The sequence below is a fragment of the Scyliorhinus canicula genome, chromosome 3, assembly GCF_902713615.1.
Source record: "Scyliorhinus canicula chromosome 3, sScyCan1.1, whole genome shotgun sequence".
Lineage (NCBI taxonomy): Eukaryota > Metazoa > Chordata > Chondrichthyes > Carcharhiniformes > Scyliorhinidae > Scyliorhinus > Scyliorhinus canicula.
The window spans coordinates 251,409,363-251,430,944 of NC_052148.1; the positions used below are offsets into that span (position 1 = coordinate 251,409,363).

Below are 21,582 nucleotides of genomic sequence, written 5' to 3' on the forward strand. Positions count from 1 at the left end.
GCCCGGCGAAGGATTCTGCTTCAGTGGAAGGATGCGAGGCCCCCAAGCGTGGAATCCTGGATTAACGACATGGCAGGGTTTATTAAATTGGAGAGAGTGAAATTTGCCTTAAGGGGATCTGTGCAAGGGTTCTTCAGGCGGTGGCAGCCGTTCCTAGACTTCCTGGCAGAGCGTTAGGGGATGGTCAGCAGCAACCCGGGAAGGGGGGGTATGTTCGTGTTTGGTTGGGGATTTACTATTGTTTACTGGTTAATGTTTATTTGTTTATTTATGCACTTTTGTTCTGGTTGTTTTATTATTTGTGTAAAGGGGTGGTGGGGGGGGGGGGGGGTCCTATTTTTCCTTTCTGTTATCTATAATATGTGAAAAGTTTGAATAAAAATTATTTTTAAAAAAGATTAATGTGACTGGTTTGCAGAGTGCAATGGGTCTTTTTTCACAAAGATTTTTTTCTCTCGACCAAGTTTATTTTACGACAATCATCTTGCTAATCTAACTAAACCTAACAAAAAACCTTTCGCAATCACACCTAGTACCATGATCTGTTCTTTGTTTTAGTTCTTTAAGGATGGTGAAGGTTCAGTGCTAACAAAGAACTGTGTTTAACAAACAAAGCTAATTTATTACACTACACTAAATTAGATTTGAGCATATTACGAAGGAATTAGTTAAGATTACACTACACAGCTTATTTTCTAATTTTAAAAAATAATTTAGGGTACCCAATTATTGTTTTTTCCAATTAAGGGGCAATTTAGCATGGCCAATCCACCTAACTAACCACTGCGCCACATGTCGCCAACATCTACATTAGTAACTATATTATTAGTAGTGGTTAGGACTGCTGCCTCACAGCGCCGAGGTCCCAGGTTCGATCCCGGCTCTGGGTCTCTGTCCGTGTGGAGTGAGCACATTCTCCCCGTGTTTGTGCGGGTTTCACCCCCACAACCCAAAGATGTGCAGGTTAGGTGGATTGTACACACTAATTGCCCCTTAATTGGAAAAAATGAATTGGGTACTCTAAGTTTATTTTTAAAAATTAGTATCACAAGTAGGCACACATTAACACTGTTCAGGTGCACAGCGGGAGAATTCAGAATGTTCAAATTATATAACAGCACGTCTTTCGGGACTTGTGGGAGGAAACCAGAGCACCCGGGGGAAACCCATGCAGACACAGGGAGAACTTGCAGACTCCGCACAAACAGTGACCCACACCGGGAATCGAATCTTGGACCCGGGAGCTGTGAAACAGCAGTGCTAGCCACTGTGCTACCGTACCGCCCATGCTTTTACAAAAATTGGTTAACTCTCGCAGAAAAGGGAAAAAAATCTAACTAGCAATGAAGTTACTGTGAAAAGCCCCTAGTTGCCACATTCTGGCACTTGTTCGGGTACACGGAGGGAGAATTCAGAATTTCCAAATTACCTAACAGCCCGTCTTTCGGGACTTGTGGGAGGAAACCGGAACACCCGGAGGAAACCCACGCAGACACAAGGAGAACTTGCAGACTCCGCACAGGCAGTGACCCAAGCTGAGAATCGAACCTGGGACCCTGGAGCTGTGAAGCAACAGTGCTAGCCACTATGCTACCTTGCCGCCCATGCTTTTACAAAAATTGGTTAACTCTCACAGAAAAGGGAAAAAATCTAACTAGCAATATCTTATCAAAAGAGGGCTGGCGTGCTCTTAGAATCCTATCAAAAATACAACTACCTATCAAGCCTGCCCCAGGGTGCCAACCCCAATCCCATTGGAGGATCATCAGGGTGAAGGAAGAGTCGGATTTTGAGAAGGAAATGCTCTTGGTTTAGTGCAGGTGGCAGGGAGTGCAGGCACTCAGCAATGAACAGAATCAGTATCCCCCTCTGGCATCACAAAGACATAGGGGCAAGGCTGCCATTCGCAATTGGATGACCCCTGTCCAGAAAGGTAACTGCAGTTGGAAATGGGGGCAACGGTGCCAGCTTTTGGGTTCAGTGGTGTGGAGGGAGTAACATCTTGACTTGGGAACTATATAGCCGTTCTTTCACTGTTGCTGGGTCAAAGTCCCTTGGCTAACAGTACTGTGGGCGTACCTAAACCACATGGGCTGCAGTGGTTCAAGAGGGCAGCTCAGCACCATCTTCTCAAGGGCAATTAGGGACGGGCAATAAAAATAGCTGGCCTAGCCAGCGAGGCCCACATCCCATGAAGGATTAAAAGAAAAACACCATTCCCAGGAAAGGTGGGACCCTGAGCTAGGGACGGCATAGGCAAGAGGGGCAGATAAAGGATCCAGCACAGAAGACCTCACGCCTTGAAGCACTGGTCACCGTGCCCTGTCAATATCTGTAAAAGTCACTGTGGCCTTGAACTGCTTCACTTCTCGCTGATTCCAAGGTGTGCATCTAAATAGCACTGCACCTTGCAGAAGGTGATTGATGATGCCCTCTTTGACAGAGCTGGACAGTATATTCAGCTAAGGATAGAGGCAGCCTCACAGGGACAGGGGGCATTTGGAGGCACTGCCACTGTTGGATTCCCCTAGGCGCAGGGCATCAGAGTGCTTCCACGTGGCCGTCAAGACACCCAGCAAATATCCACTCAGGTCCATTGAGAGGAAAGACTTCCATTCCCTCAGCATTCAGCTTGTCTATGATGTCAAGAGCTTCCTCTTATGTGTGTGCTTGCTTTCCAGACAGCTGCCATGACTCATTTACCCTCTGGCAGTTCAGGTTGCCTCAACTTCCAAAGAGTGCGAATGGATTCTGGGGAACAAGAGATAGCCTCTTGAATAGATGTTACCTCCATGGGAGCCCCAGATAGAGGCCATACAACCAGTGCCCCCAAAAATCCTCCTGCAAGAGTTTCTGTCATTGTGGGGTCTGTTATTCTATTATTCTGCCTGACCTATTCCAATGCTCTCCTGCCCAGTTTCCCATCCTCCACCCTCTCTAAATTTACTCATCAAAATTGCAACCAGGGCAGCACGGTGGCACAGTGGGTAGCACTGCAGTCTCATGGCGCCGAGGTTCCAGGTTCGATCCCGGCTCTGGGTCACTGTCCATGTGGAGTTTGCACATTCTCCCCGTGCCTGCATGGGTTTTGCCCCCAGAACCCAAAAGATGTGCAAGATAGGTGGATTGAACACGCTAAATTGCCCCTTAATTGGAAAAATGAATCGGGTACTCTAAATTTAAAAAATATATATTATTGCAACCATGCTTATAAATCAAACATGGGGCTGGAGCACCTTTGCGACTTTGAAAAAATGACAAATACGAGGGGACTGGTGTTCCAGTGTCAGCTTCTGGTGATCAAGCCTCACTCTTAACAGGAAATTTCCAGAAACTCCAGGCAAGTAAATTATAATTCTTTCCAGGTTAAATTAAATTGGGCAGCAGTACAATTTTCAGCGGTAAACTTCTCGATAAAGCCCGTAGAGTGTGCTTGATCCTGGTGCATTTTCTTTCATTCTCATTCACAGACTACAAGGGTTTTATTTACAAATTTGTTCGCATATTCACATTCCTTTTGCCTGCACCAGCAATGAAAAAGTATTTTCCGTATTCTTCCAACTTAAGCAGAAATACTATCCAATAGTTTATTTTTCTCCCAGCCAGTAATGGAAACGAGGAGCAACTCGACACAGGAGCCAGTGTGATGGTCATCCGAAAATGTTATCTAGACTTGCATTTTTTTCATAGTTTTCTTACTCCTTAAAATGTACAAAGAAAGTTCTCATTTCCTTGGGTTGAATAGTGACAGTGAAGTCTTCCTCAGTCAGCCATTGTTTGCCATTGTTAATATCTATAAAAGACAGAATTAGAATCAGATATCTAACCTTGAATGCAATAGGTCAACAGTTTTATGCTTTCACAAAAAAAGTTTGTTATATTTCCTAATTTTGCCTGTTCTGGTGAGAGAATAGTGCCTGAACTGAAACATTCGCTTGGGTTCCCAATTCATAAATGCTGTCTGATCCGAGGTTTCCCAGAATTTTCTATTTACATTTCTGATTTCCGCAGGATTTTGCCTTTGCACGAATTAGCAAGCCCACTTTTCTTATGAAGCAACTTGTGTGACCTTACACGCAGAGTGATCTGCGATTGCTGGCTGCAGGGTCAACAAATCTTTTCACTGCAGAGGTACTCAATGGAATGCAAACATCAGCTCCAGATCAAATAACACTAACGGGTCACGGGAGGACACACTGCGAAAGGCCAGTCTTGTCGTCACTCAAATACACATCTACAAAATCTAAACGCATGGAGCATTAACCCGATAGGCTGAATGGCATCCCTCTGTGCTGGAATGGCGGTATGGCCCGCAATGGTACTGTCATCAAAGCAGGGTGAGAACAGCTTTGCCAGTGATTGTAAAGGCAATTGTAGCCGTGAACCTTTATGTGCCTGGCACCTTTCAAACTGGAAATGCTTCAGTTCACCATTGTTGCATGAGAGAAGTTACCGAGGCTTTATTTTGCATGAGAAATTAATACATTTCAGAGAGAGAAAGAGGCAGAATATGAGCACGGCTACACTGGATTGCAGGCTTCCCTCTGGTGCCGCTGACTGAACTTTCATTGCTTTGTAGGCAAACTCTGAGATGTACCACAACCAGAAGGGACTCCCCTCTGAAGACCAGCTAATGTGTGGCGGCAAATGCCAAATCCATTCTGCGGCATTCTGCCAAGCTACCACCTGGAATCGGGGGTGGCTTGTGGGTGACAAAGTCTATCCGCCGACCATGTGACCGATGATTCACAAGCACAGTTAGTGTGTGCACTTACAGGCATTAAAGCCACACTTGGTAAAATGTGCTTGAGCAGAGAATTGGGGAGCTGAAACAACGTTCCTGCTGCCAGGGACATTCTGGAGGAGAACCGTAGCACTTAGCAGAGTGCGGGACACGATTCATATGGTCTACTGTATCCTGCACAATCTCGCTATCGTGTTGGCACAGTCATTGTCACCAGTTATACAGTGAGCAGTTTAGGAGGAGGAGGAGGAAGCCAACACAACCTCTTTCTAGCTGTCCATGATCGATTCATCTGGCTGTGGCATCAGTGAACACAATCCCAATTCCCCATTCACTAACAGTGTCATACCTTACCCTCCCTCCATTACTGACCATCATCCTCTTGATCTCAATGCGAAAGTAAAAGCCTTCCCAATACTAACATTCCAAATCAAGTTTATAAATTAAACCCATTGCATAGAGTTGTCAGCTAATCAGCCTACGTGTTCTCTAAGTGCCATTGTCCATTTTCTTGTTCCTCGCCTGCTCCTCCTGTGCAGTGCTACCCTCGTGGCTGCAACATGGCTGGTGGAAGGCTGCAAGCTTTCAATTCAGGAGGTAGCAGTTGGCCTCGGAGGACAATCTGAAAGAGATCTTGTCCCAGTAGGTCCAGCATGGGACTGTCCCATCATGGCACGAGTGGACCTCGAGGAATTCTGGCCCGAGTAGGTCCAGCATGAGACTGTACCATCTTGGCATGAGTAGCAAGAGTCTGGACTGTGTTGCTGACAGACAGAGATCAGAAAGGCCTGACCAAATGGCACTGGTGCGAGGACAAATGCTGTCATCTAGAGAGGAGACAGCAAGTCCGTGCCCTCTGACCTACTGCCTCCTACCAGTGACACCCTTCAGCAATCTAAGTAATGTGTTGGGAGATAGATTGCGGGCTGGCTGAGAGGTGCTGCAAGCCATTGTGAACACTGGTATCCATAGATGCTGCAGGCCCTCATGAACACTGGTACCTGCAGAAGCTGCAAGCCCTCCTCGTGGACACTGGTATCCACAGAAGCTGCAGGTCCTGCTCATGAGCACTGGTATCCATAGATGCTGTAGGCCCCCGTGAACACTGGTATCTGCAGATGCTGCATGTCTTCATGAAGATTGGTATCTGCTGATGCTGCAAGTCCTCATGAACACTGATATCTGCAGATGCTGCAAGTCCTCATGAACACTGATATCCACAGATGCTGCAGGCCCTTGTCAACACAAGCATCCACAGATGCTGCAAGCCCCCCTCGTGGACATTGGAACCTGCAGATGCTGGGTTCTAAGGTCTGTGCAAAGTCCTCTTTCTGACTTGGCTCCAGACTCTTCCATGCTCCTGGGCAATGACTGCAGGGCTTCTGGCATGCTGGTCAACGCAACAAAAGTTTCACCCACCAGCCTCTTCTCTAACTGCCCCAAACTCCTCACTGTAGTCCTCGAAAGTGGAACGTGTGCAACCTCTCCCTACAGAGAACTGTACGTCTGGTCCCCTTAATCTTTCACCACTGTGGGTATCAGGTCTGGGGTGTCCGAAAAGAGAAAGATACAGAGGTCGGTCTGTGATGAGGGGAGGGATGGAAAGCAAGAGGTGCAGGCTTACACAGAATGGTGATTAAGGAGAAACTGCAAAATGAGGAGGAGGTTTAAGTTTGAGCAACAGTCTTCTTCAATAGACCAAGCAGGCCAGCAGCACGGTTCGATTCCCGTACCAGCCTCCCCGGACAGGCGTCGGAATGTGGCGACTAGGGGCTTTTCATAGTAACTTCATTGAAGCCTACTCGTGACAATAAGCTATTTTGCCACACAGGAGGCTGCTGAGTAAGGTGAGGGCCCATGGTGTTCGAGGTGAGCTACTGGCATGGGTTGAGGATTGGCTGTCTGACAGAAGGCAGAGAGTTGGGATAAAAGGTTCTTTTTTCGGAATGGCAGCCGGTGACCAGCAGTGTCCCACAGGGTTCAGTGTTGGGGCCGCAGCTGTTCACCATATATATTAATGATCTGGATGAAGGGACTGGGGGCATTCTAGCGAAGTTTGCCGATGATACAAAGTTAGGTGGTCAGGCAGGTAGTGCTGAGGAAGTGGGGAGGCTGCAGAAGGATCTAGACAGTTTGGGAGAGTGGTGCAGGAAATGGCTGATGCAATTCAACGTGAGAAAATGTGAGGTCTTGCACTTTGGAAAAAAGAATCCAAGCATAGACTGCTTTCTAAACGGTGAGAAAATTCATAATGCCAAAGTACAAAGGGATCTGAGAGTGCTAGTCGAGGATTTCCTAAAGGTACACATGCAGGTTGAATCTGTGATTAAGAAAGCGAATGCAATGTTGTCATTTATCTCAAGAGGGTTGGAATATAAAAGCAGCGATATGCTACTGAGCCTTTATAAGGCTCTGGTTAGGCCCCATTTGGAGTACTGTGTCCAGTTTTGGGCCCCACATCTCAGGAAGGACATACTGGCACTGGAGCGTGTCCAGCGGAGATTCACACGGATGATCCCTGGAATGGCGGGTCTAACATATGATGAACGGCTGAGGATCCTGGGATTGTATTCATTGGAGTTTAGAAGGTTAAGGGGAGATCTAATAGTAACTTACAAGATAATACATGGCTTAGAAAGGGTGGACGCAAAGAAACTGTTTCCGTTAGGCAAGGAGACGAGGACCTGTGGGCACAGCCTTAGAATTAGAGGGTGTAAATTCAGAACAGAAATGCGGAGACATTTCTTCAGCCAGAGAGTGGTGGGCCTGTGGAATTCATTGCCGCGGAGTGCAGTGGAGGCCGGGACGCTAAATGGCTTCAAGGCAGAGATAGATAAATTCTTGATGTCGCGAGGAATTAAGGGCTACGGGGAGAATGCTGGTAGGTGGAGTTGAAATGCCCATCAGCCATGATTGAATGGCGGAGTGGACTCGATGGGCCGAATGGCCTTACTTGCACTCCTATGTCTTATGGTCTTAATAGTTTCAGCCCTGTCGGTGGCCACAGCCGCACTCATGATTGCTCCAATGATGGTGAGAACTGGCTCCTCTGTACCAGGACAGGTTGCTGCGCTGACCCCAGCAGTTAGGTTTCACTGCCTCGAGCTATGAGCCACTTTCATTTTCTAAATTACACATTGGATGTGGGCATCGCTGGTTGGGCCAGCTTTTATTACCGGTCAACTTTTGAGGGTATTTAAGAGTAAGAGTCAATCACCTTGTTGTTGGTCTGGAGTCACATGTGGGCCAGACCAGGTAAGAATGGCAGATTTCCTTCCCTAAAGGTCATGAGTGAACCAGATGGATTTTTCCAACAGTCGGCAATGGTTTCAGTAGACCTTTAATTCCAGATTTTTATTAAATTCAAATTTCATCATAGTCTTGGTGGGATTCAAAGCCATTTCCCCAGAGTTTTATCCTGGGTCTTGGATTACTAGTCTAATGACAATGCTACCACGCCTCCACCTCCCCCTGTGCTGCAAGAAGGAGAGAAATATGAGCGAGTGTGGCACAATGGGTTCGGGTGACATGGTCGTCATGGTTGAATAGATTGCTACATGTGAACAGCAAGGTGTGAGATGGGGTTTTGAGGTTCACAGCAGTGTTATGTGTCTGAGGGTGAGGTTGAGCTATGTCTCAGTCATGATTGATGGAGTTTATCGGTAGTTAAGAGATGGTGGTGTATGTTTGAAGCAATGTGTGAGGCGAGTGGAGCAGTTGGTGAGATGTAGTTTTAAGGATACATTCACTGAGCTTGATTCCTTGTGTGAGGTCATTGAACTTCTTCTGGCACTGCATCCAGGTCCTCAGGGGTCAGGTTGATGACACTGACCTCAATGGCTATCTGCTCCCTCTGCCTTTGCAAGGTTTGTCTGGATGGTCTCCTGGACCCCTGCGGCCAGATGAAATCTGTCCTGCTCTCTACCTCCTGCACCCAAGCTCCAGAGCAGCATCAGAAACCCCTGAAGCCCCCTCTCTGCTTCATTGTGGCATCCTGGTGACCTTCCCTTGTCAAATTCACTTTAACGATGGTGCGCAGAAAATCCGGGCAGGCACCAAGCCTGTCAGTGGCTTTTTTTGTTTCAGCGGCTATTCCTAACCCTCTGGGCTACCCAAAACAAATGCTCTCCATTCATTGAGCAATCATCTCCCATTTTTTTCAGTCATTGCTGTCTTCCCTTCCATGCAGGAGAGGAGAGTGCAGGATACCAGGGAGAGACAGAGAACTGGACAGATATCTCAAGTACAACCTGCAGAGGGGAAGCTGCTGGAGGCCAGCGGGGTCTCAGTGTGTCTGGTTATCAGTGATGCATTGATGGGTCCTCCCAGTTACCTGGTGATGGAATTAAATATCAGACCGCCACATGGTATACAGCAGTCACAGCATGCTGACTTGGAGCCAACAGCGATTGAAATAAGATTATGTGCGGAATAACTTCAAACATTCTCATCCTGAAATAGCTATTACATGTCTTCTATTTCCTGCTGGATCTTCACTTGCCCAGCAGGAAGTGGTCGAGGATGACTTTGACCTCCCCGAGAGCTCTTTCCCCTTGAGGGTGCTGCATCCCTTGACTTATGCAGATCATGGACCAGCTCACAGCTCAGATACTCACTCTTCATTAGGACGAGTTAGAGAGATAACAATTCTTTATTACCTGCTGACTCTCACTTCACCCTGAGCAAAGGCAGATGGTGAAGTTGGGGACAGTTGAAGGATGTGGGACTTTCCAAGTTCTGCTCAGCCAAGTGCAGATGCTGTACCTCCGGGGGGGGGGGGGGGGGGGGGGGCGTAGCGGGAAAGAGATCTGGGGGCGACAGCATTGTCAAACAGTACAGGAGCCGCCACTGAGAACCTGTGATGCACTGGCAGGCATTTTAAGCACCCAATTACAGAAAGATTGAGGAAATGTGGCAAGTGTTGGCAATTCTGGACAAGGTGAAAATAGATAAGTCCCCGGGGCCTGATGGGATTTATCCTAGGATTCTCTGGGAAGCCAGGGAAGAGATTGCTGAGCCTTTGGCTTTGATTTTTAGGTCATCGTTGGCTACAGGAATAGTGCCAGAGGACTGGAGGATAGCAAATGTGGTCCCTTTGTTCAAGAAGGGGAGTAGAGATAACCCCGGTAACTGTAGGCCGGTGAGCCTAACATCTGTGGTGGGTAAAGTCTTGGAGAAGATTATAAAAGATACGATTTATAATCATCTAGATAGGAATAATATGATTAGGGATAGTCAGCATGGTTTTGTGAAGGGTAGGTCATGCCTCACAAACCTTATCGAGTTCTTTGAGAAGGTGACTGAACAGGTGGACGAGGGTAAAGCAGTTGATGTGGTGTATATGGATTTCAGTAAAGCGTTTGAAAAGGTTCCCCACGGTCGGCTATTGGAGAAAATATGGAGGCTGGGGATTGAGGGTGATTTAGAGATGTAGATCAGAAATTGGCTAGTTGAAAGAAGACAGAGAGTGGTGGTTGATGGGAAATGTTCAGAATGGAGTTCAGTTACGAGTGGCGTACCACAAGGATCTGTTCTGGGGCCGTTGCTGTTTGTCATTTTTATAAATGACCTAGAGGGGGGCGCAGAAGGATAGGTAAGTAAATTTGCAGACGACACTAAAGTCGGTGGAGTTGTAGACAGTGCGGAAGGATGTTGCAGGTTACAGAGGGACATAGATAAGCTGCAGAGCTGGGCTGAGAGGTGGCAAATGGAGTTTAATGTGGAGAAGTCTGAGGTGATTCACTTTGGAAAGAATAACAGGAATAAGGAATATTTGGCTAATGGTAAAATTCTTGGTAGTGTGGATGAGCAGAGGGATCTCGGTGTCCATGTACATAGATCCCTGAAAGTTGCCACCCAGGTTGATAGGGTTGTGAAGAAGGCCTATGGTGCGTTGGCCTTTATTGGTAGAGGGATTGAGTTCCGGAGCCATGAGGTCATGTTGCAGTTGTACAAAACTCTAGTACGGCCGCATTTGGAGTATTGCGTACAGTTCTGGTCGCCTCATTATAGGAAGGACGTGGAAGCTTGGAACGGGTGCAGAGGAGATTTACCAGGATGTTGCCTGGTATGGAGGGAAAATATTATGAGGAAAGGCTGATGGACTTGAGGTTGTTTTCGTTAGAGAGAAGAAGGTTAAGAGGTGACCTAATAGAGGCATACAAAATGATCAGAGGGTTAGATAGGGTGGACAGCGAGAGCCTTCTCCCGCGGATGGAGGTGGCTAGCATGGGGACATAGCCTTAAATTGAGGGGTAATAGATATAGGACAGAGGTCAGAGGTGGGTTTTTTACGCAAAGAGTGGTGAGGCCGTGAAATGCCCTACCTGCAACAGTAGTGAACTCGCCAACATTGAGGGCATTAAAAAGTTTATTGGATAAGCATATGGATGATAAGGGCATAGTGTAGGTTAGATGGCCTTTAGTTTTTTCCACGTCGGTGCAACATTGAGGGCCGAAGGGCCTGTACTGCGCTGTATCGTTCTATGTTCTATGTTCTATGAAATCTGGCTCAGGCCTGTGTGATCACGTCTTCTTCAATGAAAAAAGAAAGTGGCGGAATTAAACGTGGAAATTACACAAGTGCAAGAAAGCCTTCAACAATGGTGTGCACGCTCAATCTCACCTTAAATACCATGGAAGGTATCTGAGTTTTGGCCATTCATTGGCCCACTAAGGTGCAGCCGGTCCCATGAAAGTGAAGAAGGTGGCAGGGGATATGGAAGTTTAGGCTCTATTTGAAGTATTTCCACTTCTCACCCACTGTCTGCTAACTCACCATGCACACCCCCACCCCCCCGCTCCCCCTCCGCACAGTCAGTACCCAACATGGCATGGGTGCAGGTGGAACAGTCCTTGCAAGGTCCCCGATGGGTTCCAAAGCCCACAGGATATCAGCCAACAGCATCTCAGAAATGAGAGCAAGGATCTGAGCAGCCTGCCCCAAGCTCTGCCAAAACCACAGGGGTTGAACCACAGAGGTACAAGCGCTAAAAAGAAAGCAAGAGAAGATGTGTTGCTGCTCGAAGGGATGCATGTGTGTGTGTATTACAACCTTGTATTGTTAAGTGTCTGTTGTTTATTTGAAGCAAGTCAAACCACTTCCCCGCTTTGATCATTCAAATAGGGGTCCTGCGTAGGGATGAATTTTCTTTTCTTTTTTCAAATGGTTGGAAGACTGCAGGGAGGAAGGGAGTGAATATTTCATGTGGTTATAAGATAGGTGTACTGGTGGAACAAAAGCTACTCACAATAATGGACACCATTGGTGATTCATTCCTCACATCAACCATGTCCTTGGAATTGTTCGAAGAGAGTAACGTCGACTTGATTTCCCGGCCCTGATGGAGGTGAGCTCAGAGGCGGAAAATAAGCCGAGGAAGCTTATCCAGTTTTCCAGGTAAAGCCTCTGTAAGCTATACCTGTTGACTGATCCTCTCCCTCATGTGCAGCAATAGGTCTGTGAGCAGAAACTTGTTGCTGGTCGCAATCTGCTGAAGTTCAACGTGTGGTAAGATGAGCAGCTCCCACGTTAACCTGACAACACAAGTCTTCCCAAATCTTTTTTTCTCCCCAATTAAGAGGCAATTTAGCATGGCCAATTCACTTGCCCTGCAAATCTTTGGATTGAGGGGGTGAGACCCAGGCAGACACGGGGAGAATGTGCAAATTCCACACGGGCACTGCGTAGGGATGGGATTTTTTTTTTTAAATGTTGGGATCGAACCCGAGTCCTCAGCGCCGTGAGGCAGCAGTTCTAACCACTGTGCCACCGTGCCGCCCTTTGACAACCCAACTTTTACACCACCAAACGACAGAATGTTATGCTTTGACTTGAGGTGTGTTCAGAGAGGGTGGGGCATTTAACAAGCAATTCTCTCACCCCTCTGAGCCAAAGTCTGAGACGGGAATGCCCAGAGATGGATGTCCCGCCTACTCTCTACTGAGGTTAAGTGGAAAGGTAGTGCCACTTAAGGGCGTCAGGTCACCACCATTGTTCTTAACCAGCTGCATAGTAAAGCCGAAAAGCGGCAGAGAGCCGGAACACCCGAAGATGCCGGTTCCCTTCTGGGCCGCCTCTTACTGGGTGAAATTGACGAGCCCTACCATTGAAAAATGAATGAAATGAAAATCGCTTATTGTCACAAGTAGGCTTCAAATGAAGTTACTGTGAAAAGCCCCTAGTCACCACATTCCGGCGCCTATTCGGGGAGGCTGGTACGGGAATTGAGCCGTGCTGCTGGCCTTCCTTGGTTTGCTTTCAAAGCCAGCGATTTAGCCCTGTGCTAAACAGCCCCTTGGGCCTCCGATAGGAAGATCGATCGAGTCCCTCGGATTCTCATGGGGCTTCCAACAGGAAGGAAGGGCATGTCCTGCCGAGAGTCAACCCCCAATATCTCCACAAAATCCACTCCCAATGTTTTGAGACTCCTCCAAAACCTATAGGGTAACCTCTGAGCACAAGTACTATTTTCAAAATGTTTTATTCATTCACTGGATGTAGGCGTAGTTGGCTAGGCCAGCATTTATTGCCCATCCCTTACTTGCTGCAGCGAAAGTGGTGGTGAGCTTCCCTCTCGAACCACTGCAGTCTAAATCATATGTAACATGCATCCAAAAAAAAGGCATGTTAAGTCAACAAAATACAATGCAATTTTGAATAATAATCCCAAGTGGATATCAGATCACCTAATGGTAACACCCAGTGCAATGGGGTGCAACAATTCTTAAGCAATGTTTCCCTTTGGCCATTTGCATCAGCACTATGGCAACACGGAATGGGGAGCGTAGCAAAGTTTAAGAATAGTTTGACTCAGTAGTACACTGGGCAGTTGACCCAGCTTAATATTTATTTCTTCCTTGGTAAAAAAAAATGGATTTGCTGGAAATACTGGCAATTGTTGGAAATTGTCAGCATAATAAACAGATTTCCATAAGAAGGGACTGGCTGTAATTTCCTGAGATTGCTTCAACTTTCTTAGTTGACACTGCCCTCCCTCATTGCTTTCACTGGCGAGTTCCAGATAGGTTGCAATACCCATGGACCCAAAGTAGAAATCCCATGTCAACATCACTCTGAGTGATTCACACTCTGAGGGGATTGGATGCATGCAGCCGAATGCATGCTCATGAAATGCATATGTTCGTGGATCAGGGTCGGTTTCCTGAGATGCTGTCAATGTTGCCAGCTCTGAACTCTCCTCCCCACCCTCCACTCCTTGTTCATCCCGAACCCACACACTGCTAGAAATTAGAATCCATCCTAAATTGTACAAGATGTAAGCTGGGAACTGGACAAAAATAGCCTTGGATACAAACAGTAAACCAAAAGAAGAGGAGAGAAATGTGGCAGAGACAGAAAGGGAGAAGCCGGAACATTGAGGTGTCCTGCTCCCTGTGGCACACAGACACAGGACAGTATGTTTTATATTTGTTGAAGAGAAGAAGGGATGGGAAAGTTAGAGACGACAGGAGCGAGCGAGTGCGAGAGGGATGAGGAGAGCTAGCAAATGAAAACTGCCTTGCAAAACACGGGACAACAGCGCGGTAGCACAGTGGTTAGCACAGTTGCTTCACACCTCCAGGGTTCCAGGTTTCATTCCTGGCTTGGCTCGCTGTCTGTGCGGAGTCTACACGTTCTCCCCGTGTGTGTGTGTGTGTGCGTGTGTGTCTGTGTGTGTGTGTGTGTGAGTTTCCTCCGGGTGCTCCAGTTTCCTCCCACAGTCCAAAGATGTGCGGGTTAGGTGGATTGGCCATGCTAAATTGCCCCTTAGTGTCCAAAAAGATTCGGTGGAGTTACTGGGTTACGGGATAGGGTGGAGGCGTGGGCTTAAACTTCAGTAGGGCCCTCTTTCCAAGGGCGGATGCAGACTCGATGGGTTGAATAGCCTCCTTCTGCACTGTGAATTCTATGATTCCACGATTCTATGATAACACATTACCCGTATTACCTTGCTTTGAATCAACTTGCTACCAGGTTTCCCCATTACAATAGTGATATTAATCAGCTTCGGCACGACTGGGACATCCCGCCGCTGGCCAATTGCCAGCCGCCTCCTCTGCCGGAAAACATGGTGTGGAGGAGGGTGTGGAAATTCCACCCTCCATCTTTAAAATCGTCAGGATAAGCATGAAAACAGTGAATCATTTCCCCAATTGCATCGAAGTCTCTGTTTAGGCAAATTCGAGCATTTTATTTTGAAATGTTTAAGTTCTTGCTGTTCTTTGTTTAAAATATTACTTTGACTATTTAGGAATCACAGTTACCATACATGCTGGCCAAAAGCTTTGTCATGAAGCATTTTAAGTGCCGAACTTAACCCAGAAACTGAAACGGCGATATAATTCCATATAGCTTACAGGTATGCATTACAAATCTTTAAATAGCCTCCCTTGCAAAGCTGTTATGAAAACCTAACAAGAAGCCATAGGTTGCACACAGGAAGTGCACGCCATAGTCAGATTTTTAATGTCAAAAGATATGTGCAGATAATCAAATATACACCTCAGAAACACTTCAACATACACAGTTCCTGTTTTGACACGTACTAAACTGCAAAACTTTGCGAGAAATAATTTTTGCAAGTAAAGCAGAATTGTCACAAATCTTGAGCAGGGGTGGAGATTTGGAAACTTTCCCCCTGCACAATAATGCACATGTTGGACAAATGCTTGACAGAGGTGGTTAATCTGTAAAGTCCGGTGACACCAGAAATTGGAGGATATATTCCAGGAAGGTTTTGGGGCGGGGGGGGGGGGGGGGGGGGGGGATGGAGATAGTAAACACTGCTGCTCCATTTATTCATAAATAGTAGTGAAGGAATTCAGCATTCCTTAAATTATATTGATTAACAGATAGCTGCTGGGCAGGTCATCTCTATAATGAAATAATCACACAGTCTCTGGATGGAGCAGAGTTAATAATATGCATGGTGCTTTCTTTAATGTTCAGTTTTTATTTCAGATTTCCAGTATCTGTAGGATTTTGCTCGTTTACTATTTTGGCAGCAATGCATTTTAGTAGCAATGCATGAAGTACAAATTATTGCTCAGGAAGGGATGTTACATTCGTTAAAGAAATATTCATAGACGAGTGCGCTGGTTTAGCACAGTGCTAAAGAGCTGGCTTTTAAAGCAGACCCAGGCAGGCCAGCAGCACGGTTCAATCCCCGTACCAGCCTCCCCGAACAGGCGCCGGAATGTGGCGACGAGGGGCTTTTTTTTCCCCACAATAACTTCATTTGAAGCCTACTTGTGACAATAAGCGATTTTCATTTCATTTTGTTAAGTTTGAGGGGAAGGAAAGGCAATCTGGATAGGATATTGTGTTCTATTATTATCCCTTTAAAAATAAGTTCCAGCACCTCTGAACTAGATATCGAGGTGTGAAAGCTGCAGCCTGCTCACCGATTTTGAATCAAAGCCACTTCTGAGAATTTTTAAGACAGGTGTGAAAATTGCAAGAAAAAAACAAAGTAGTGAAGGCAAGCAGCACGTTGCGTTTAGATTTGAAAGCAATAGAAGCGCAGTCAACAGCAGGCCCATTGATTCTTGGCTCCCAGACGTAACCCAAACGTGCACCTTGACAAGCAGCCATCACTCGATTGGCGAATGCTTCATTGTGGATATTGGGTGTCAAAAGCAAAATAAATATTCCACTCACAGGAATATTGTACCCTTTACTTTGGAAACCTCACAAGTTATTTGAAAATAAGTAAACTTGAGTAACTCGCCTCCATCCTGCTGTTGCGCTGTTTTCCACTGCCAGCGCTGGAGTGTGTTAATGTTCCAGATTCCTGTCAGAGAGCGCTCTTCAATAGAAACCACCGATCCCAGCACTTTCAGCAGGTCCTATCAGAGATTCCATGCAGAAAGAGAATTTAGACTTTATCTAATTAATGGGGAACTTGAATGTCAAACAACTGGACTGGCAACTAAAATGCCACTCATTACTAAACAAAAATAGATTTTGAAGCTTAGTTTAGCTTCTGTATTCAAAAACTACAATCTCTCTCAAATTGTGTGGGTTATCAATTCAATGTACTTACCCACTGCTTCAATGATATTCCTTCCCAATATTCATGCAGTAAACATTTGCTGCATCATGCACCACTTCCTCAGAGGCAATTCAAATGAATGAAAATCGCTTATTGTCACAAGTAGGCTTCAACTGAAGTTACTGTGAAAAGCCCCTAGTCGCCACATTCCGGCGCTTGTTTGGGGAGGCTGGTACGGGAATTGAACCGTGCTACTGGTCTGCCCTGGTCTGCTTTCAAAGCCAGTGATTTAAACACCTAGCCATTTAATGCGGGGCTGTTTAGCACACTTGGCTAAATCGCTGGCTTTGAAAGCAGACCAAGGCAGGCCAGCAGCACGGTTCGATTCCCGTAACAGCCTCCCCGAACAGGTGCCGGAATGTGGCAACTAGGGGCTTTTCACCGTAACTTCATTGAAGCCTACTCGTGACAATAAGCGATTTTCATTTTTCATATTGCTTAAGTTTGAACTCTTAGGCATGAGTGGAAGCAGATACATTAATGGCGTTCTAAAGGCATCTTGACAAACATATGGATAGGATGGTTATAGCGAGATACAGCACAAGAAAGTACTGAACATTTTGGCTGGGGATGGTATCATGACCGGTACAGGCTTGGAGGGCTGAAGGGCCTGTTCCTGTGCTGTATTGTTCTTTGTTCTTTGAGGAACCAATGGCCACTTCAGATCAACCAATCCAAGTTGGAAATACTTATGCAGTTTGAAATCCAATGCAGTAAAGATGATGCACGGCTGTGTCACAATCCAATGAGTCGTCAAACAACAAGAATGAGAGAAGGTGCTTTTTCGGAGGTGCTTTTTAACCCTGGTAAGTGACTGGTAAGTAGTTTCTCTTTTTCTTTTCATTGTCTAATTTATTTATTTTTACTTTGAAATTGTAGTTGTTTAAGTTTACCTAAGGTTTAAGACATGGCAGGAGATCCCAGACCCGTGTCATGCTCCTCGTGTGCGATGTGGGAGCTCAGGGACACGTCCACTGTTCCTGGCTCTCTCACGTGCAAGAAGTGTGTTCAGTTGCAGCTCCTGTTAGACCGCTTGACGGCTCTGGAGCTGCGGATGGACTCACTTTGGAGCATCCGCGATGCTGAGGAGGTCGTGGATAGCACGTTTAGCGAGTTGGTCACACCGCAGGTGAAGCTTACTGAGGGAGATAGAAAATGGGTGACCAAAAGACAGAGCAAGAGTAGGAAGGCAGTGCAGGTGTCCCCTGCGGACATCTCCCTGCAAAACAGATATACTGCTTTGGATGCTGTTGAGGGAGATGGCTCACCAGGGGAAGGCAGCAGCAGCAAGGTTCATGGCACCATGGCTGGCTCTGCTGCACAGCAGGGCAGGAAGAAAAATGGCAGGGCTATAGTGATAGGGGACTCGATAGTAAGGGGAATAGACAGGCGGTTCTGTGGACGCAATCGAGACTCCAGGATGGTATGTTGCCTCCCTGGTGCAAGGGTCAAGGATGTCTCGGAGCGGCTGCAGGACATTCTGGGGGGGGGGGGGGGGGGGGGGGAGGGTGAACAGCCAGCTGTCGTGGTGCACATAGGCACCAACGATACAGGTAATAAACGGGATGAGGTCCTACAAGCGGAATTCAGGGAGTTAGGAGATAAACTAAAAAGTAGGACCTCAAAGGTAGTAATCTCAGGATTGCTACCAGTGCCACGAGCTAGTCAGGGTAGGAATGTCAGGATAGATAGGATGAATGTATGGCTCGAGAGATGGTGCAAGAGGGAGGGATTCAAATTCCTAGGGCATTGGGACCGGTTCTGGGGGAGGTGGGACCAGTACAAACCGGACGGTCTGCACCTGGGCAGGACTGGAACCGATGTCCTGGGGGGGGGGGGGGGGTTTGCTAGAGCTGTTGGGGAGGGTTTAAACTAATGTGGCAGGGGGATGGGAACCGATGCAGGAAGTTGGAAGGTAGTAAAACAGGGACAGAAGCAAAAGGAAGGAAGGGGAAAAGTGCAAGGCAGAGAAGACATAGTCAAAAATCAAAAAGGGTGACAGTACAAGGTACAGTGACTGAGGGGAGCTCAGTGAATAGGCCCAGTAATATTAAAAGGACTAAAACTGGAGATGTTAAGATTCAAAACAGAGGTAAAAAAACCAACATAAGTGTACTTTACCTGAATGCTCGTAGTATTCGGAATAAAGTAAATGAGTTGATGGCACAAATCATCGTGAATGACTATGATTTAGTGGCCATTACTGAAACATGGTTAAAGGATGGTCACGACTGGGAGTTAAATATCCGAGGGTATCAAACTATTCGGAAGGACAGAGTGGATGGTAAGGTGTTGCTCTGTTATTTAAGGATGACATCCGGGCAATAGTAAGGGATGACATCGGTGCTATGGAGGATAAGGTTGAATCCATTTGGGTGGAAATCAGGAATAGTAAGGCGAAAAAGTCACTGATAGGAGTAGTCAATCGGCCACCAAATAGTAACATTATGGTGGGGCAGGCAATAAACAAAGAAATAACTGATGCATGTAGAAATGGTACAGCAGTTATCATGGGGGATTTTAATTTACATGTCGATTGGTTTAACCAGGTCGGTCAAGGCAACCTTGAGGAGGAGTTTATAGAATGTATCCGCGATAGTTTCCTAGAACAGTATGTAATGGAACCTACGAGGGAACAAGCGGTCCTAGATCTTGTCCTGTGTAATGAGACAGGATTGATTCATGATCTCATAGTTAGGGATCCTCTCGGAAGGAGCGATCACAATATGGTGGAATTTAAAATACAGATGGAGGGTGAGAAAGTAAAATCAAATACTAGTGTTTTGTGTTTAAACAAAGGAGAATTACAATGGGATGAGAGAAGAACTAGCTAAGGTAGACTGGGAGCAAAGACTTTATTGTGGAACAGTTGAGGAACAGTGGAGAACCTTCCAAGCGATTTTTCACAGTGCTCAGCAAAGGTTTATACCAACAAAAAGGAAGGACGGTAGAAAGAGGGAAAATCGACCGTGGATATCTAAGGAAATAAGGGAAAGTATCAAATTGAAGAAAAAAGCATATAAAGTGGCAAAGATTGGTGGGAGACTAGAGGACTGGGAAATCTTTAGGGGGCAACAGAAAGCTACTAAAAAAGCAATAACGAAGAGTAAATAGTGAGAAACTTTGACCCCTCAAGAGAACATCAAGAACCAGAGGGCACAGATTCAAAATAAATGGCAAAAGGAGTAAAAGTGCTTTGAGGAATATTTATTTGATCCAGAGGGCTGTTGGGGTCTGGAACAAACTTCCTGAGAGGACAATGGAGGAAGTTTCGATCAAGGTATTCAAAAGGGAATTTGATTGCTGTCTGAAAAGAAAGAGCACAGTAAGAAGTCTTCCAACACCAGGTTAAAGTCCAACAGATTTGTTTTAAACACAAGCTTTTGGAGCACTGCTCCTTCCTCAGCTGAAAAGAAAGAATGTGCAAGGTTACGGGGATAAGGTAGCGGATTGGGACTAGGTAAAATGCTTTCAGAGGGCCGGTGCTGGTTTGATGGGCCAAATGGCCTCCTTCTGCCCTGTAAAGATTCTGTGATTCAGAATATAAAAACAGACAGCAAAAGTTTTTACAAATATATAAAACAAAAAAGAGTGGCTAAGGTAAATATTGGGCCTTTAGAGGATGAGAAGGGAGTTTTAATAATGGGAGATGAGGAAATGGCTGAGGAACTGAACAGGTTTTTTGGGTCGGTCTTCACAGTGGAAGACACAAATAAAATGCCAGCGACTGATAGAAATGAGGCTATGGCAGGTGAGGACCTTGAGAGGATTGTTATCACTAAGGAGGTAGTGAGATGGGCAAGCTAATGGGGCTAAAGATAGACAAGTATCCTGGCCCTGATGGAATGCATCCCAGAGTGCTAGGGAAATTGCAGATGCACTAATGATGATTTACCAAAATTCACTAGACTCTGGGGTGGTCCCAGTGGATTGGAAATTAGCAAATGTGACACCACTGTTTAAAAAAGGAGGTAGGCAGAGAGCAGGAAATTATAGGCCAGTGAGCTTAACTTCGGTAGTAGGGAAGATGCTGGAATCTATCATCAAGGAAGAAATTGCGAGGCATCTGGATAGAAATTGTCCCATTGGGCAGGCGCAGCATGGGTTCATAAAGGGCAGGTCGTGCCTAACTAATTTAGTGGAATTTTTTGAGGACATTACCAGTGCGGTAGATAACGGGGAGCCAATGGATGTGGTATATCTGGATTTCCAGAAAGCCTTTGACAAGGTGCCACACAAAAGGTTGCTGCATAAGATAAAAATGCATTAAGGGTAAAGTAGTAGCATGGATAGAGGATTGGTTAATTAATAGAAAGCAAAGAGTGGGGATTAATGGGTGTTTCTCTGGTTGGCAATCAGTAGCTAGTGGTGTCCCTCAGGGATCCGTGTTGGGCCCACAATTGTTCACAATTTACATAGATGATTTAGAGTTGGGGACCAAGGGCAATGTGTCCAAGTTTGCAGATGACACTAAGATGAGTGGTAAAGCGAAAAGTGCAGAGGATACTGGAAGTCTGCAGAGGGATTTGGATAGGTTAAGTGAATGGGCTAGGGTCTGGCAGATGGAATACAATGTTGACAAATGTGAGGTTATCCATTTTGGTAGGAATAACAGCAAACAGGATTATTATTTAAATGATAAAATATTAAAGCATGCCGCTGTGCAGAGAGACCTGGGTGTGCTAGTGCATGAGTCACAGAAAGTTGGTTTACAGGTGCAACAGGTGATTAAGAAGGCAAATGGAATTTTGTCCTTCATTGCTAGAGGGATGGAGTTTAAGA

General features: G+C 46.1%; 1 protein-coding gene across 1 annotated transcript in view; it reads right to left on the reverse strand.

The window, feature by feature from the left end:
- Positions 1-3,463: 3,463 nt before the first annotated feature.
- Positions 3,464-21,582, reverse strand: part of man2b2 (mannosidase, alpha, class 2B, member 2) — an 81,212-nt gene continuing 63,093 nt past the window's right edge. The window contains exons 18-19 of the mRNA XM_038792537.1: positions 16,477-16,594; positions 3,464-3,793 (exon numbers count right to left, since the gene is read on the reverse strand). Of these exons, the coding sequence (XP_038648465.1) occupies positions 3,696-3,793; positions 16,477-16,594 (216 nt within the window). The 3' untranslated portion in view covers positions 3,464-3,695. The remainder of the gene's footprint in view (positions 3,794-16,476; positions 16,595-21,582) is intronic.